The 19,203-nt window shown below is 37.6% G+C and overlaps 1 protein-coding gene across 2 annotated transcripts in view; it reads right to left on the minus strand.

Moving 5' to 3' along the window:
* Positions 1-19,203, minus strand: part of Usp33 (ubiquitin specific peptidase 33) — a 70,575-nt gene that overhangs the window by 46,278 nt on the left and 5,094 nt on the right. For both annotated transcript variants that reach the window (XM_070007334.1, XM_070007333.1), the window contains exons 2-6: positions 5,962-6,093; positions 5,728-5,781; positions 5,012-5,074; positions 3,384-3,536; positions 1,773-1,875 (exon numbers count right to left, since the gene is read on the minus strand). In XM_070007334.1, coding sequence (XP_069863435.1) covers positions 1,773-1,875; positions 3,384-3,536; positions 5,012-5,074; positions 5,728-5,781; positions 5,962-6,042 — 454 coding nt within the window. In that variant the 5' untranslated portion in view covers positions 6,043-6,093. The remainder of the gene's footprint in view (positions 1-1,772; positions 1,876-3,383; positions 3,537-5,011; positions 5,075-5,727; positions 5,782-5,961; positions 6,094-19,203) is intronic.

A 19,203-nucleotide genomic window follows, 5' to 3' on the forward strand; every position in this document is an offset into this window, starting at 1 on the left:
GGCTGGGAAGGTAGCTCAGTAGTAGAGCGCTTGCCTTGCTTGAGGCCCTGGGTTCAATTCCTCAGCACCACATAAGCAAAAAAGAAAAAAGCCGGAAGTGGCACTGTGACTCAAGTGGTAGAGCACTAGCCTTGAGCTGAAATGCTGAGGGACAGCACCCAGGCCCAGAGTTCAGGCCCCACGACCGGACCCAAAAAAAAAAAAAAAAAAAAATTTAATACTGTAGAACTGGGAGTGTGTGTGGCTTAGTGGTAGACTGCTTGCCTAGCATGCATGAAGCCCTGGATTCAATTCCTCAGTACCACATAAGCAGAAAAAGCAGGAAGTGATACTATGGCTCAAGTGCTACGTAGCATGCTGGCCTTGAGCAAAAAAAAAAAAGCAGCTCAGGGACAGTGCCTGGTTCTTGAGTTCAAGCCCCAGGGTTGGCAAAATAATAATAATAATAATAATAATAATAATAATAATAATAATAATAATAATAATAATAATACTGTGTATTGAAAGGGCTAAAACATAAAATATACTGAGTATATATTATCCCTAGTAATGTTTTAAACTTAAAGCAAACTGTTAATTTCTAGAAAATTATTTAATATATATTAAGTACACATCTAACACCAAGAATAAATCAAAAAATTTCAAGTTTATACCAAGTACAGTGGGCCCAAAAATTGTGCACAATATCAACAAACTGGTTCACAATATAAAGGTTGAATAAGAAAGTGCATATGCTAGAGACCTATCAAATATTGCTGATCATTTTTCCAAATAAAAGTCCCTTGGAAATTCTTTTATTTGTTTGCAACAGGGTCTCATTATAGAGCCTCGACTGGTCTGAAATGTATTATGCAACCCAAGCTGACTTTAAATTTGCAATCCTCTTGTCTTAGCCTCTCAAGTATTAGGATTATAGGTATGCAATACTAGGCTCTGCTTTCCATTGGAAATTCTGCAGAAGGATACCTTAATATCTCCCCACCAAACTCTATCACTGACAGGTCAAAACATAAAAACAGGCTGAGATCAAATATATTTCATGCATCACCGGCTCACGCCTGTAATCCTAGCTACTCAGGAGGCTGAGATCTGAGAATCACTGTTCAAAGTCAGTCCAGGCAGGAAAGTCTATGAGACTCATCTCCAATTAACGACCAGAAAACCTGAAGTGGTACTGTGGCTCAAAGTGGTAGATGCTAGCCTTGATCGAACGAGCTTGGGTACAGAATCCAGGCTCTGAGTTCAAGCCCTACAACCAACAACAAAACAATTTTTTGGGGGGGGAGGAATGGGGGGTCCGGTCATGGAACCTGAACTCTGGGCCTGGACGCTATCCTTCAGCTCTTCAGCTCAAGGCTAGCGTTCTACCACTTGAGCCACAGCACCACTTCCGGCTTTTTTCTTTATTGTTTATGGGGTGCTGAGGAATCGAACCCAGGGCCTCATGCATGCAAGGCAAGCACTCTACCACTGAGCCACCTTCCCAGATCCAACAAAACAATTTTTTAAATAAAAAACAACAAAAAAAATATCAAAAGGCAACTTTTGCAAAAGTACAAAAGGCTCAATTGTAAAAGTAAATTCCTGCTTTGGTGAAATCTCTACTTCTCTCTGGAAAAGTGAATAGAGAAATCAAGTTTGCTTTACCTATAAATACAATGTTATTTTTTTGTAATTATGTCCAGTCCCTTTTACTTCTAGATTTAATTTCAATTGCATAGTTTCCGAAAGACAGGATCACCAAACAGTGCTTCACAGGAGAATTGTTTTACCTCTTGCCTTAAGTTCATCTTCTTCTTCTACTTCTATATCCAGATCATCAAATACAGCTACCAGAGGAGTTTTCAATGTTGTATTACTAGGTATTTTAAAGTCCTAAATAAAAAAGATATAATTCACTTAAGTAAATTAAATGGTGAAAAATAATTTTATATAACATTAATACTATAAAGTTATTAAAAGATGTTACTTAATAACAGCCCTACAAATTTATGGTATTAACTTCTATAAAATTTGCATTTATATTTTGTAGGAAATAGCTCTATACTAGTGAGTAACGTTATCAAAGTTGGAGGCCAGCTAGGACAAAGTTAGCTCAAGAACTGATCTGAAAAACTAAAAGCAAAAGGATTACAGGAACATGGCTCAAGTGGTAGAGCACTTGTCTAGCAATCCTAAAGCCCCAAGTTTAATCCCCAGGACAAAAAAAAAAAGCGGGGGGGATAGGGAGGCAAAACCCAAAAGAAAATCTGAACTAAAGTTTAAATTAGAAAAAAATCAGAATCTACCAGTGGCTCACGCTAGTAATCCTAACCACTTAAGAACTTGTGATCTGAGAATCACAATCTGAAGTCAGCCTGGGCTTCAAGTCCATGAGACTCATCTCCAATTAACTATCAAAAAGCCAGAAGTGGAGCTGTCCCTTAAGTAATAGAGTACTAGTCTTGAGCAAAAAAACCTCAGGGGCAGATCCCAGGCCCTGAATTCAAACATAAAAATAAAAATAATCAGGGCTGGGAAGGTGGCTCAGTGGTAGAGCGCTTGCCTTGCATGCCTGAGGCCCTGGGTTCGATTCCTTAGCACCACATAAGCAAAAAGAAAAAAGTAAAAAGAAAAAAGCCAGAAGTGGCACTGTGGTTCAAGTGGTAGAGTGCTAGCTTTGAGCTGAAGAGCTGAGGGACAGCGCCCAGGCCCCACGACCAAACCCAAAAAAAATAAATAAATAAAAAATTAAAAAATTAAAAAAATAAAAATAAAAGTAATCAGAATTTACAAATTGAGAAGATGAAACTACAAGGTTCAACATTCAGCAACACTCAGGTGGCAGACAATTGCATATACTCTAGCTCTTACTATAGTCTATTCCATGTCTGTAATACAAATATATGAACTTATCTTTACATACTGGACATCTGAGTCATCATTTAATATTTATAATGTAATTGGGTTTATAAGAATGGTACAAAATGTTTAAATAGGAGTACAGAGGCTTAAATATTCAAAATCTTACTACACCCCCAAAAAACTTGCTATTTGAAAAAAATCTTGTCACTTGTAAAATATCCAACATTTTGCTACTGATGCTTTGTTGAATTGTATTCAAACCTATAAAGTTTGTACTTTTAAAGGAATCTATACAAATAACTTTTCTTCTGATTAATTTCTAAATGACAAAATATTAAAATGTTTTAACCATCAATAAGTTACATGAAATTAACTTCATGTCTTTTATTTGTTAACATGTTTAAAAGTCACAGAAAACTAGGTATAAACCATCAGAAAAGAATTTGTATATTCTACCACATTCAAGACTGATTACAATTTGTTCTGAATTTTATTCTAGCAGAAACAGTAACTATAACTTAACTTAAATAACTAATTACCTGGACATTGTTTTCTGGTATTTGTTGAGGTTGCCTTACTTGAGGCAATGAGGGTTGAGCTCCTAGTTTTCTATCCAAGAATACTTCTTTGCTGCAAGCATAACACCATACTCGAAGAGTAGTAAGGTTCACAGTTAGATAATGCTTTGTCTCCTATATAATTTCACAGGAAAGGGAAAGGAACCAAAATTAGATATACTTAAAAATAATTCCTTCAAATAATCACAGAAGATAAACTGATGGGGGCTGGGAAGTTGGCTCAGTGGTAGAGCACTTGCCTTGCATGCATGAGGCCTTGGTTCGATTCCTCAGCACCACATAAGCAAAAAAGAAAAAAGCCAGAAGTGGCTCTGTGGCTCAAGTGGTAGAGCGCTAGCCTTGAGCTGAAGAGCTGAGGAACAGCGCCCAGGCCCAGAGTTCAGGCACCACGACCGGACTCAAAAAAAAAGTAAAAACTGATGGCCTTCTTTTTGCTTTTTATTAGCATATGCAAATTGTAATAAAAGGTTTTGTGATATTTCTATCCCTGCATAAAAGGAACTTTGATCAGATTCATTGCCTGTTAACTGCTGTCCATTCATACCAAAAAAGCTAATTTAGAGCACAAAACACACACAAAAAAAAACTTTTTGGATAAACTGCTAAGTACAGTTATTACATCTAAGCTATTCTAGGCTATTCTATTGTTTTTCGCCCTACTACTCATTATACAATGATAAATACAAGAATAGAAGATTCTGTTCTACAGAACAAATATAGGTTAACTATTTTAGAAAATTAGAATGGCAAAAGAAGACAAATAAGTTAAAACACAAATAGTTCAAGAAATTGGTTAACAAGAGTTCTTGGATAAACAAAATGCTAGCCTGCCTCAAGAGTTCTGCAAGAGGATCTATCCCTACAGAAATAATTTAAACGAATAATTTTCCCAAGGATGGCATACAACAACTACTATTCTAGATTCTCAGAGAAGTAAATCATGTACAGCTGTGCTTTGGGCTTTGTGTATTTAGGCTTAATTAATTCTCTTGAGGAAACCTGGTTAAGAACAGCTGATGCTGTGGAGACATCGAGGGCCATCTTAAACACAGGTTACTTGCTGTGCACCAGTGGCTCACACCTACAACTCTAGTTACTCAAGAAGCTAACTATCTTAGGATTTCAGCACAAAGCCAGTCTGGGCATTAAAGTCCAAGAGAGAGTCTCTAACGGCAAAAATTCTAGACTAGAGGCAGGGTGGCTCAAATAACAAAGCTCTAGCCATTAGTGGGGAAAAAAATAAATAAGAGAATATGAGGATATGAGTTCAAGACTTATATTAGCCAAAATACCCAGAGTTCACACAAGAAACACAGTTTAGAATGGGAGATCTATCTACTACTATAAAAGATACATGCTAGCGTCACAAGGGAAGCAACAAACAACCACAGCAAAGTAGAAAGGGTACTTCACTCAGAATCATGTACAGGAAAAAGCAATAGAGTATTAGTAAAATATTTAAAAAATCGGTTCAACATTTCAAAAACCTAAGCATTTACTCTAACTTCAACAATTACCACATGCAACTCTCTAGGTTTAACTGTCAGCACCAACAATAATTGTCTTACATTCTGCAATTACATACATACCTGAGAATGTATGGTACTGTGATCTACTTGTGATTCACCACAGCCAACATATGAACATCTATTCTATAAAATACAAAAAGGAAAATGTATTTTATAACATGCATAAATTTATAACAGCATTACAATTGTATTGTTTTGATTACATGCTTTAACTCAATGATTAAATTAATTTCCAGTTATATACTAAAGCAGAACATAATTTCTAAGCTGAAAGATGTTATTTTTAATAAAAAGTTACGATTTTTAATAAAAACCTTGTATCTCAAGGAATTTACTAAAAACTCAACAAGATTCTTTTAAGTTAAAATCCTTCCATAGTTTGAATTTTTATTTTTTGTTATGAATAATGATGTTTTCAATGAATGCTCATTTACAAAAAGAAAATTTTTGGTCAGTTGTGGGGCTTGGTCAGTTGAGGGGCTTGAACGCAGAGCCTGGGCACTGTCCCTGAGCTATTTTTGCTCAGGTTAGCCACAGCTCCACATCCAGTTTTTGAGTGTTTAAATGGAGATAAGAGTCACCCAGTGACTTTTCTGACTAGGCTGGATTTGAACCTCAATCCTCAGATCTCAGCCTCGTGAGTAGCTAGGATTACAGACATGAACCACCAGTTCCCAGCTACAAAATCCTCTTAAGCATCAAAAAAAAAAAAAAAAAAGGTTACCATTAATCTAAAAATTTAGAACAAAAATTTCAGGAAAAAAATGTACACATACCTCCAAGCATGCCCAAAGATTTGGTCCTCTGACTTTACAATCCTGACAAGTACCCTTAGGAAAAAAATACAAAAGGCAAAAATTTGCTATACTGATATAGCCAAATGTATACAATTTACAGTATGTATTTTTTTAATGAGACTCATGACTAGAGTTTTCATAGTAATTTATGAGAAATGTCTAACCAGAAGAAAAGTGAATACTATTTTTAAGGAACATTAACTTGTATCTTACGTGAGATTTCTGTATCAAATCTTCTTTTGTTATTTCACCAACTGATTCCAAATGTGGACAATGATTTAGAAAAGTTGACATTTTGTTGTAATTTTTTTCGTGTTTCCCAAGGCTTTCTAAATGAGGTAATACCTAAAAGTGAGCCAAAGTATTAATTAGAAAATGTTAACATGCTACAAATAATTAAAATAAAGGTAACATAAGAATGAGACAAATTTACAAGTTTGTCCTGCAGAAGTATATTTTCAGACCTACTTAAGTAAGCTGAAATAATTGAAGTTGGAAATAATTGAAGCAAAGTTGAATGCAAAGTATTTTCTTTACCAAAAAACATTTTATTACAATCAACCTATAGCCGGACACTATTGGCTCACTCCTATAATCCTAGCTACTCAGGAGGCTGAGATCTGAGGATCGTGGTTCAAAGCCAGCCCAAGCAGAAAAAGCCATGAGACTCTTATTTCCAATTAACCACCAGAAAACCAGAAGTGGTACTGTGGCTCAGGTGGTAAAGCGCTCACCTGGAGCTGAAGAGCTGAGATACAGCACCCAGGTAGCAGCAGCAGCAGCAACAACAGCATGATAGACTGGTTAATTTTTTTAATGACCCTATGTATGAACAAATATGAGTTTAATCCACCATAATTTTTTTCTGGGGATTTTTTTTGGGGGGTCCAGTCGTGGGGCCTGAACTCTGGGCCTGGGAGCTGTCCCTCAGCTCTTCAGCTCAAGGCTAGCGTTCTATCTCTTGAGCCACAACGCCACTTCCGGCTTTTTTCTTTTTGCTTATGTGGTGCTGAGGAATCGAACCCAGGGCCTCAGGCATGCGAGGCAAGTGCTCTACCACTGAGCCACCTTCCCAGCCCCTTTTCTGGGGATTTAATTTAGGACCTAGTGTGTTCTAGACAAATACTCCAACACTTGAGTTTCAGTTTTTGGGGAATGGAGTCTCAGTTACTGCCTATTCAGGCTGGCTTCAAACTGAAGTCCTCTAGACATTAGTTCCCTCACTAGCTAGACTTGGTTACATGTGTAAGCCAACACATCAAGCAATTTCCAAGACTTCTGATGCTTTCTGTACTTTTGTCTTGTTTTTTTTTTGTTTGTTTGTTTTGGTTTTGGGTTTTTTTTTTTTTTTTTTTGGTCTTTTCTTTTTTGGTACTGGAGATTGAATCCAGGACGTTGCACTTGCTAGGCAAATGCTTTGCCACTGAGCTACATCCCAGCCCTTGTTTTGGTTTTAGTTTTGTTGTTTTTGTAGGGCTAGAGACTGAACCCAGGGCCTTGAACAGGCTAGGCAAGTACTCTACCACTTGAACCACACCTTCAACCCTTTTTATTAGGGGGTAGAGGGGGCTTGAACTCAGGGCCTGGGCACTGTCTCAGCCCTTTTTGCTCAAGACTAGCGCTCTACCACTTTGAGCCACAGAACTACTTCCTACTTTCAACCCTTTTGTTTGATTTTTTTTTTTGGCTACAGAGCAAGCTAACTTTGCCTGGGCTGCCCATGAACTCAAAATCCTCCTACCTCGGCCTACCCAGTAGCATGGATTATATTCAAGTGTGTACTACCATGCCAACTACCATTTCACTTTTTATAGATTAATAAAAGGAAAATTCAAGTTATTTAATTTTGAAGCATTTTTGTTGGGTTTTAAGATTAACAATTACACCAAAACAAGAATTATAAAGAAAAGTAATGGAAAGCTTTATTTGCAGCCCCTAATTGATTAAATAAACAGAACCATGTGTATCTTGGCATTGTATCAGGACAGGCATGCTATGTCAGGGATTTCTCAACACAGACATTACTGATGCCTACAGCCAGGCATTTCTTTTTTACAGGGATCACTGTATGAATTGCTAGGTGTTTTAGCAGCATTCTAGCTTCTACCATCAGAGCCAAACCATATCACTATCAGGCTGAACTCAGAAAATCAGTAACCAATACTCCTGGGGGACAAAAATCTTCCAGGGTAAGAGCTCTATTATCATGATCTTTACAAGAAGCAAGAGATAGGTAGGTATCATTATCTTTGTTTGCACATAAGGTTAAGAGATCTAAACTTGACTAAGTCTACCTGACTGCCTCAGTTAAAGTGAGTGATTTTCAAATGGTTTCAAGCTTAAGTATTTCTCCATTTTCATTGGCATATATTATATATATGTAATATATAATATATATAGTCAGTCCTGGGGCTTGAACTGAGGGATTAGGCACTGTCCCTCAGCTTCTTTTGCTCAAGGCTAGTACTCTACCAGTTGAGCCACAGCACCACTTTTGGCTTTTTCTGTTAATGTGGTACTCAGGACTTCATGCACGTTAGGCAAGCACTTTACCACTAAGTCACCTTCCCAGCCCCCGTTTATATATTCTTAATAACAGGGTTTTAATGCCCTTAGTTCATCTCTGGAGTTTGAGAGTGCTATTTAGGAAAAAGTTATAGAATTTTCTAAGATGGAATGACTGATTTAGAAGCTTCACTTTCAAATACATAGTAATTTTAATTATTAATGGTTTTTAAGCTATTTATTAAATCTCATAGGATTTAAACTACGTAATAGTTTATACTGTATCAAAATCCTTTGGGGAGCCTATAACCTATGTCTTTTGAATTCATTAAATTTGCTGAAACAGCAATATATTAACTTTTTTTAAATGATATTAAGAATATACCCAGAACCTTGTCAAGCACTCTATTGCTTGAGCTACACTTCAGTTGTTTTCTTTTTTCTTTTTTGTGCTAATCCTGGGGTTTGATCTCAGGGCCTAGATGTTGTCAGCAAGCTTCTTTTGCTCAAGGTTAGTACTCTACCACTTGAGCTACAACTTTACTTTCAGCTTTCTGGTGGTTAATTGGAGATATGATTCTCACAGATTTCCTGCCAGGGCTGGATTCAAACCTCAATCTTCAGATCTCAGCCATCTGAGTAGCTAGGAGTAAGGCAAGAGCCACAGGTGCCCCACTCTTCTCCATTTCCAAGACATGATCTCACTAACTGTGCCTGGGCTGGCCTCACATTCTGATCCTCTTGCCTCCATTTCTAAATATATAGGAATGTAGGCATGCACTACCACTTCCAACTTTAAAAAAACAAAATAAAAATAAAAAATATAGTGGGCTAGAGGTGTGGCTCAAAGAACAGATTATCTGCCTTACCAAGCAAGGGCTTAACCCTTAAGTTCAAACAAGGTACTGCCAAAAAAGAACAAAAGGACTGAGCAAAATCAAATCAAATCAAATCAAATAATATACCAAGACTCACATTAGGGTTAACAGTAAAAAAAAAAAAGTCTAAATATTGTGTTAATACATACTAAATAGTCATACTCTAGATTTCCAAGGCATGAAGTTAGATATTAATATTTTTATTTCAGCCAAGCTCAGAGAGACAAATGGCACATTTTCTCTTGTATGTGGGAGATAGATCTAAAATACACTACGACATGACAAATTATACAGGACTCTAGGCATTCACTCACGGTGAGACCAAAGGAGAATATTCTTAGAAGAACACAAAGGCGCAATGCCTATGTGCCTCTGGTCATACAAAATAATATTTATCAAAATGAACTCCAGGAAATGGAAACGAGGTTTTTTTCTTTGTTGCTATTTTTGTTTCCTTTTTGTCTTGTTTGTACCTTTGTATGTCTTTGGAGGGGCAAGAGATAAGCAAATACAGCAATGGTACTCATTAGACACTATGTTGAAAATTAGGAACTAAACAACTTGTGGATGGGAATGGGAGGGAAAATCTGAGCAAATGCAAGGGAAGATGTGACATTGTCCACAAAGAAATGTACTCTTTTCCTGACTTATGTAACTGTAACCTCTCTGTACATCAGCTTTATAACAACACTTTTTTAATTTAAAGAAATATTTCCTATTTTTTACTCATGTATAGAAGAAGATTTGACAATCTTTCTCACCTATTTCTCATCTCTCACCTCCTTTTTTACCCAAGTGTTTTCACTGCTAGCCACATGGAAAAACAGGATTCCAATTTACCTTTTCACCTTAAATAACTTTAAAAAAGGACAAAATATATAAAACAAAGGTTTTTAGACACTAGATAACAGCAATACAAAACAGAACACTGTACCCAAAAGATGAAAACCAAGTGAGCCCTTTGATTGCTCCAACTCAGCCTGGAAAGATTTCTAGGCCAAAGAGAAGCTACGGAAGAAAATTCCAAATAACTGGCAGTCTCCTTTTGCTGAAAAGAGTGGAGAATTTACAAGGTTAGGGTAGCTAGAATCCCCAGAGTAGAGTAATAGAGAAAAGAACACAGACAACAACCAAGCTCCAGAAAACTGGTTACCATCATGTATTTATTCATTCTAACTACTAATGAGCCCACACGCTATTAAGTCAGGGCAAAATAACAGGGAAGAAGGAAGTAGGAAATTTTTCAAAAGGTTATAAATGGATGCTTGTACACCTATTATCAGGTAGAATTGAGAGACTTGATAATAAAAAGAATATTCAGAAGAGTACTCAGTAATGGGGGGGGGGAATATTATCTCTCAAGGCTATTTTGCCACTGCCTTTATGAAGCTCAAACAGAAGTCTTTATTAAAGAACCAAACTATTGCAGGGCACCAGTGGCTCACACCTGTAATCCTAGCTACTCAGGAAGCTGAGATGTAAGGATCATGGTTCAAAGCCAGCCCAGGCAGAAAAGTTCATGAGACTCTTATCTCCAATAAACCACCAGAAAACCAGAAGTGGCACTGTGGCTCTTGAGCTGAAGAGCTGAGGGACAGCCCCACCACCAAAAGGGGGGGGGGGACTACCCAAGAAACTATCCTAGAATAAAGTTTAAAGTCTTTCAAGTTATTCATTCAAAGAAGAAAAACTGCACCCAACAACATAAAAATCAATGTTGACATAGAATTAAAAAAAATAGAGACATAAAGAAAAAAAAAAGAAGTAATCTGGGACCAGGGATGTAACTCAATCAGCTCAATGGTAGATACTTGGCTAGCATGCACAAGACCCTGGGATCTATCCCTAGCAGTACAAGAAAACAAAAGAAAATCTGTTCACAATCAAGAAGAAAGGAGAACACACAGAAATAGTTTCTACAGATGAAAAAAGTTAGACCAACAATAAAGTAGATATGATTAATAGAAGATTAGAAAATAATGAACAGCAAAAAAATCAAATTCAAAAACATTCAAAAACACACCATTAATAAGCTGTAAGAAAATTCTCAAATTTGATGAGAACTATATAACTGAACAATAAATTTCATAGGCATGAAAAGTGAAATCCTGTTATTTGTGACAACATAGATTTAATTAGAAATCATCATGTTAAGTGAAATAAACTAGGCACACAGGTATGCAGAATCAAAAAGATTAAACAGAGGGAAAAAAAAAGATTAAACAGAGGAACTGATTAAAGGGGAAAAAACTGGACAGGAGCTGGCCACCACCATGCTATAATCCTAAGCATACCTATAATCATAGGTATTATATACCTAGTTAGAAATCACACCTCCAGTTCTTTTCCTTTTTGTTTTGTTGTTGTTGTTTATTTGCTTAATACAAGGTCTTACTTTTTGCCCAGCCTGTCATGGACCATGATCTTCTTGTCAGAGCTGGGATGACACCCCAGTTTTCTTTCCTTCTCTCTGTGAAAATGAAATCTCTTGAACTGTATTACAGGGCTGGCCTTTGAACCACACCTTTTAAAACATGGACTTTTCGCCGGGCGCTGGTGGCTCACGCCTGTAATCCTAGCTACTCAGGAGGCTGAGATCTGAGAATCTTGGTTCAAAGCCAGCCCGGGCAGGAGAGACCGTGAATCTCCTATCTCCAATAAACCACCAGAAAACCAGAAGCGGCGCTGTAGCTCAAGTGGTAGAGTGCTTGCCTTGAGCTGAAGAGCTGAGGGACAGTGCCCAGGCCCAGAGTTCAAGCCCCACGGCCGACAAAAAAAAAAAAAAAAAAAAAAAAAACATGGACTTTTCAGTCAGGCACTTGTGGCTCACACCTGTAATCCTCAGAAGGCTGAGAGCTAAGGATCATGGATCACGGTTCAAAGCCAGCCTGGGCAGGGCAGGAAAGTCTGTGAAACTCATCTCCAAATAACCACCAGAAAACAGGAAGTGGTGTATGGCTCAAGCGGTAGAGTGCTCACCTTGAGCTGAAGACTCAGGGGCAGCACCCAGGCCCAGAGTTCAGGCCCCACGACCAACAAAAAAAAAAAAAAAAAAAGATTTTTTAAGAGGCAAAGGACATTCTTCTCAACACACAGTACTGGGAAAATTGGGTATTTATACACACTAAAGAAATAAGTTTGAGGGCTGGGAAGGTGGCTCAGTGGTAGAGCGCTTGCCTTGCATGCTCGAGTCCCTGGGTTCGATTCCTCAGCACCACATAAGCAAAAAGAAAAAAGCCGGAAGTGGCGCTGTGGCTCAAGTGGTAGAGCGCTAGCCTTGAGCTGAAGAGCTGAGGGACAGCGCCCAGGCCCAGAGTTCAGGCCCCACGACCGGACCCAAAAAAAAAAAAAAAGAAAGAAGTTTGAGCCAGTGGTGGTGGCTCATGTTTATAATCCTAGCTACTGAAAGGCTGAGATCTAAAGATCAAGATTTGAAGCAGCCCATGCAGAAAAATCTGAGACTCTTATAACTAGTTAACCAGTAAAAAGATGACAGTGGAGGCATAGCTCAAGTGAGTTCCAAGCATGAGTGAACAAGCCAGACAAATGTAAATCTGAGTTCAAGACTCAGTACCTAGTACATGTGTGCACGCACAAGTACACACACACACACACACACACACACACACACACACACACACACACACACACACACACACACACACACACACACACACACACACAAAATAGATAAAAGTTTATAGCATAAAAGTTGAGAGTAGAAAGGGGTTACCAGATGGCAGGGGAAAAAGGAAGCTAGAAAATGGGAAAACACTGATCAACATGTAATAAGTTACAGTTAGGTAGAACCAAGATTTGTAGGAGTATTTTTATGCAATATAGTACTACAAATAGTAATAATGTAGAGCATTATTTCAAAAAGCTAGAAACTTCATAGTTTCTACCATAAAAAGGTAACTATTTGGGGTGAGGTACGTTTTGAGGGTATATTTAACATATGCTGTGCAATGTACACAAAATATAATATATACATGTATCAAATATTACACAGTATCTCATTAATAAGTAATTTATATGTTTTATCTATCGATTCTAAAAATAATGGTGCCCTGGTGGCCTATTCCTATAATAACAAACTATCAGCTGATTTATCACTGAAAATGATACAAAACAGAAAATAACGTTGCAACATTTTTAAAGTACTGAAGAAAAACTATTAAAGAAGAGAATTCCATTACTGGATATCTCACAATAACAAAATGAAAACAAATTTTTTTTTCTTTTTCTTTTTCTTTTTTTTTTGGTGGAGATTTAACTCAGGGCCTTGTGAGTGCTAGGTAGGTACTCTACCACTTAAGCCATACTTCTAGTCCCTTCACATTGGTTATTTTCAAGATGAGGTTTTATTTTATACGTAGGCCAGCTTGAATTACAATCATTCTATTAGGGTTGTTGGGGATGACAGGTACTCACTACTGCATGCAGCCATTGTAGTTGGGATGACAGGCACAAACCACTGAACTGCTGAGGCTAGCCTCAAGTCATGATCTTTACTACCAAGGAACCTAGGATTATAGGCTTGAGCCACTGTGCCTGGCACAAAAACTTTTTTTTTTTTTTTGTCCGGTCGTGGGGCCTTAACTCTGGGCCTGGGCGCTGTCCCTCAGCTCTTCAGCTCAAGGCTAGCGCTCTACCACTTGAGCCACAGTGCCACTTCCGGCTTTTTTCTTTTTGCTTATGTGGTGCTGAGGAATTGAACCCAGGGCCTCGAGCATGCAAGGCAAGCGCTCTACCACTGAGCCACCTTCCCAGCCCCACAAAAACTTCTTTAGCCATATAAAAGAAAAAAATGTTATCACCAGCATACTTGCACTATAAAACTTGTAATATAGCCTTCCCTATTTTTGTTTATATAATACATGCAGATAAATGCAGCCTTTAAATTGTTTTTAAACAAACATGCAGTCATTTACCTCTTTTCCTGAACCCTGCTTTCTTTATTCCAGTTATACTTTTATCCCAATACCCCTCATGTATTCACTGATACTTTAATAAACATTCCTCTGTCATTCTTATGGATATCCCATACTTCTGGGTATGTATACTACATAAACTATTCAATCAAGATTTCAATAAGACAATAACTATATTGCCATCAAAACATTTTGCTATCAAGAACATCTTTGTAAACATAATCACATAATCTTATGTGGGCTTTCTTTTGGGGTGGTAGTGCTGGGGACTTCAGGGTCTTGTATAAGATAGCAAGTGGTCTACTTACTTCCAGCCCCCAATATGGTTCTTTTTCTTTTCCTTTTTTGCCAGTCGTGGGGCTTGAACTCAGAGCCTGTGTACTGACCCTGAGCTTTCCGAATAACCTCTTATATACCATTAATTATGTAAGGAAATAATATTTTCTGAACTGCAACATGGTTTTCTCTCCTAAGAAAAGGATTTGCTTTGTTTTGTTTTTTTGTCAGTCCTGGGGGCTTGAACTCTGGGCCTGGGTGCTATCCCTGAGCTCCTTTCACTCAAGGTGAGCACTCTACCACTTGAGTCACAGTGCCATTTCCAGCTTTTCTGTGATGAATTGGAGATGAGTCTCACACTCTCCTGCCCCAGCTGGCTTTGAACCATAATCCTCAGATCTTAGCTTAATGAGTAGCTACGATTTACAGGCATGAGCCACCTGTGCCCAGCTAAAAGGTATTATTTTTAAAGCTAGATGTGAGAGTACTCTTCTATAATTACAACATTCAAGAGGTTGAGGCAGGAAGATGGCAAGTTTGAGGCCAGGCTCAGCTACATAGTGACTTACAGCTCACTGGATTATATAGTAACATCCTGGCCAAAAAAAAAAGGGGGGGGGAGCAGTGAGGGGATTTAAAACACTATCATTTCACAGGCTTATTGTTATAATTCACCTGTCTTTTTTTTTTCCTGCAACTAATCTCCAGATATCACCTTGTCACAAAACTGAAACAGCTAGGTGCCAGAAGCACACCAAATATTTAAATAAATAAAAGCAATTATTTAATTTTACTATTGCCGTGAATTTATTAGAATGTCTAAGATAATACTGAACACAAAACTGAGCATGGGCATCCAGTCAAGTTCCTAGTTTTAATAGTCTTGCTACTTAAGACATTTGTTCTCATTTCCCTCTCTATTTAGATATTTTATTAGAAATAATTTTGATGGGCAGGCACTAGTGGCTCATGTCTATAATCCTAGCTACTCAGTAGGCTGAGGTCTGAAGATCATAATTTAAAGCCACCCAGGGAAGACAAATCTGAAAGACTCTTATCTCCAGTTAAACAGCAAAAAACCAAGAACTGGCTGGGTACCAGCTGCTCACTTCTGTAATCCTATCTACTCAGGAGGCTGAGATCTGAGGATGACTGTTCAAAGCCAGCTGGGTCAGTTCATGAGATGCTTATCTCCAATTAACCAAAGAGCTAGGCTTGAGCAAAAAAGCTCAGGAACAATGCCCAGGCCCTAAGTTCAAGCTCTAGGACTGGCTTTGTGTGTACAAAAGCCAGGAACTAGGTTTGGGGCTGAAGAGAGACCCTGAGTTCAAGTTCCAGTACTAGCAAAAAAAGAAAAAGTCTTAATGAATTTCATCAAATTTCTCAGAAGCTTACTACACTTTCTGCTTCATTTGTTGATATAATCTGAAAACAGATTCAGTACATAATGGCACTGGTGCAACTAGACCCTACTGGGTCAAAATATTATGTGCCCATACTTATTCTATTGCCTAACATAGTTTAGAAATTTTATATTTCTAGACATAAGTGAATTTGATCTTTATTAGTAGCGTCTTCTTCAGAGATAAAAATGTATCTTTCCCAGAAAGCAAAAGCAATGAACAGCTTTGCATCTTCAATGGTGGAGAATAGGGTTTCCTTTATTATGAGGATATGTTCTTCATAAATTAAATAAAACTCAGTGGTGAAACCCTCTGCTATGCTGCCCTTTTCAAGAACAAATCTTTCATCTATTTTCCCCCCTGCAGTTCTAGAAATAAAATCTAGGACTTTGAGCTTGGTAGGCAGTCTCTGTAACATTTGAGCTCCAGGCATTCTACTTTTGTTTTGAGAGAGGGTCTTGCTAACTTTTCATCAGCTGTCACTCCTCCTGCTTCTGCCTCCCGAGTAGCTGGGATTACACCAGTGAATCACTATGACCATCTTTAATCATCTTTTCAAGCCTTTGTTAGGAACTGGTTAATTCAAGTTTTTACTTCTGTAGGCAATTCCATTCACTTACATTTTGCTATAATACCATCCATTTTCTCTTGAAATAATATTTAACATGATACATCAAATGTATAGTCTCAAAAAAATATGAAGCCAAGCATCAGTGGCTCACACCTGTAATCGTAGCTACTTAGTAGGCTGAAATCTGAGGGCAATGGTTTGAAGCGAGCTCAAGTAGACATATCAGAGAAATTCTTACCTCCAACCTACAAAAAGCTGGAAGTAGAAATGTAGCTCAAATGGTAGAGTGTTTGCCTTGAAGGAAAGCCAAACAAGAATGTGAGTTCAAGCACAAATACTGGCAAAAAAAAAAAAATCTGAAAAACATTTTATTAAAATCTCTCTATAAAATCTCTCTATATTTCTTTTCACAAGTTTCTTGGGTTCATCAGGATTTTGCTAAGAAATAGCCTTGGCACTTTTTCCCCCCCCAGATTTTCTTTTTGGTTCTGTTTCCAATTCTACTAAACAGTTTTATCTTTACATGTTCTACTTGATTTTGATTTTATTTTTTTAATTCCTAAAGATGAGTACTGAGCTCTTTTTTTACTTTACTCTATAAAAATATTTAAATAATACATTCCTAAGCCAGGCTAGGTATAGATGGCATATACCGAAAGTCCCAGCTACTAGAGGAAGGGGTGGGAATTTCTGAGGCAAAACAATCCCTTGGCCCAAGAACTCAAGGTGAGCCTGAGCAACATAGCAGGATCTTGTTCCAAGAAAAAATATTTCAAATTTACATATATGTCCTTCAAAATAGAAAACTTCAAAAATGCAACTTTTGCTGCTTACCACTGAAAGAAATGTTTTTACTGTGTTCTAAATATACACTCTAAGACAGACACCAGTGGCTCATGACTGTAATCCTAACTACTCAGGAGGCTGAGATCTGAGGATCAAGGTTCAAAGCCAGCCTGGGCAGGTAAAGTTTGTGAGACTCGTATCTCCAATTAACCACCAGAAAACCAGAAGTGGTGCTCTGGCTCAGTGGTAGAGTGCTTGCCTTGAGCTGAAGAGCTGAGGGACAGCACCCAGGCCCAGAGTTCAAGCCCCACAACTGACTAAAAAAAAAAATAGTACACTCTGATATTGCCCCCAAGGAAAGAAATAGGGTTAAAGGAGACTGAAACTTCTAAGATGGATTATTTTTTACGACTCAAGCAAAAAAAAAAAAAAAAAACATTAAAATGTGTTCTCTTCTGCTATAGATTTTCTAATATCAAAATAATTTAATGAGAATCAGTGCATGTAAACAAATGACACAATCTGCACCAATACTATTATTCCCTACAATAAACTACTATCAAAACAGAAGACTCTTAGTGACCTAGTTAAGTTTATGCACTATGGTAACAAAACCATTATTTTATTTGATGAAGATTTACTGATGTTAGATTACCCAGGTATAGTAGGGTAAAACAACATAAGTTCTTAACTATTTCCGTTTTTTTCCAAAAACACACACCAATAGAAGGCATGTCTGCTTTCATTCTAGTCTCATGGTTTCAATACAAAATGATAAGTAATAGATATTCAATAAAAGGCAGTAAAAACTCTGGTATGTGCAAATGCTATTTGTCCAGTCCACAGAAGTGAATCCGTCAATAGTCTCCTAGAAGCCTGTAGCTGGCAAGCTGGAAATCACCAAGAAAGCACAAATAAATAAATAAAATGCTTTCCAATCTGTAAAATTACTCCTATTATCTTATATAAAACAGTTTTTCTTCTATCTACCCTAACTAGACTATTTGAAGTTCTTAGCCACAATAACAACAATAACATCAGCTGAAAAATCTTCCAATGGAACTTACTAAATTCATTGTCTTGTGATTTACAGCTGTAGGGGCTCACCTGCGGATCTGTAATAAAGTAGACTGAGAACTATTTCTGAAAATACTTTTAAGGGGAGGTGGAAATATTTTAGTGAGACAATCTCCATGTTGCAGGACTAAAATTCTGATTCAACAACCCTATAATATACAATGATCATATCAATATTTTGTCTGTGTGCTAGTCATGGAGTTTGAACTTAGAGCCTGGCAGCTGGTCCCTGAGCTTTGTTATTGTTGTTGAAGGCTAGTGTTCTACACCTGAGCCACAGTTCCACTTCTAGCTTGTCTGGTGGTTAACTGGAGATAGCAGTCTCATGGACTTTCCTGCCCAGCCATGATCCTCAGCACTCAGCTTCCTGAGTAAGTACGATTACAGAGGTAAGCCATCGGCACTTGGCCACATATTCAAATTTTATTAGGAAAAGCATAAGTCCCAAAGTTATTAATATTTTGTTTACACATCAGAACATGTTACCCTACTAAGAATGTTTTAATATTAAGAAACTACCTACATCCCATCTATTCCATTTGCCTCATCTATTTATTTTAAAAAATAAAATGGGGGTAGGGGCTACGGGAGCTTACTGGTAGTGCACTCCAGTAGCATGCATGTGACCTGGGTTCAAATCATTAAAAAAAAAAAATGACTAAGAAAACTAAAACCTACAGAAGAGTACCCATCATAGAAAGCCTTAACATACAAATTTGAGAACTTTTTCTTAAAAGACAGTACTGTTAGAGGGATAGAGTTTAGCTACTAATGAGAAGGGGTTGGTTGAATACTGTCAAAATAAATTATTAGCCATTATGAAAATATAATAACAAAGTCAAGCCTCAGTGGCTCACATCTGTAATCCTAGCTACTCAAGAGGCTGAGATCTGAGGATCAAGGTTCAAAGCCATCAAGGCAGAAAAGTCTGTGAGACTCTCATCTCCAATTAACCAACAAAACGGAAAGAAAGGGGGAAAAAATGAATGTGGAGGTGTGCCTCAATGGTAGAATTCCATCCTTGA

Source organism: Dipodomys merriami, unplaced genomic scaffold (genome assembly GCF_024711535.1).
Source record: "Dipodomys merriami isolate MVZ:Mamm:240054 unplaced genomic scaffold, mDipMer1.0.p SCAF_7, whole genome shotgun sequence".
Lineage (NCBI taxonomy): Eukaryota > Metazoa > Chordata > Mammalia > Rodentia > Heteromyidae > Dipodomys > Dipodomys merriami.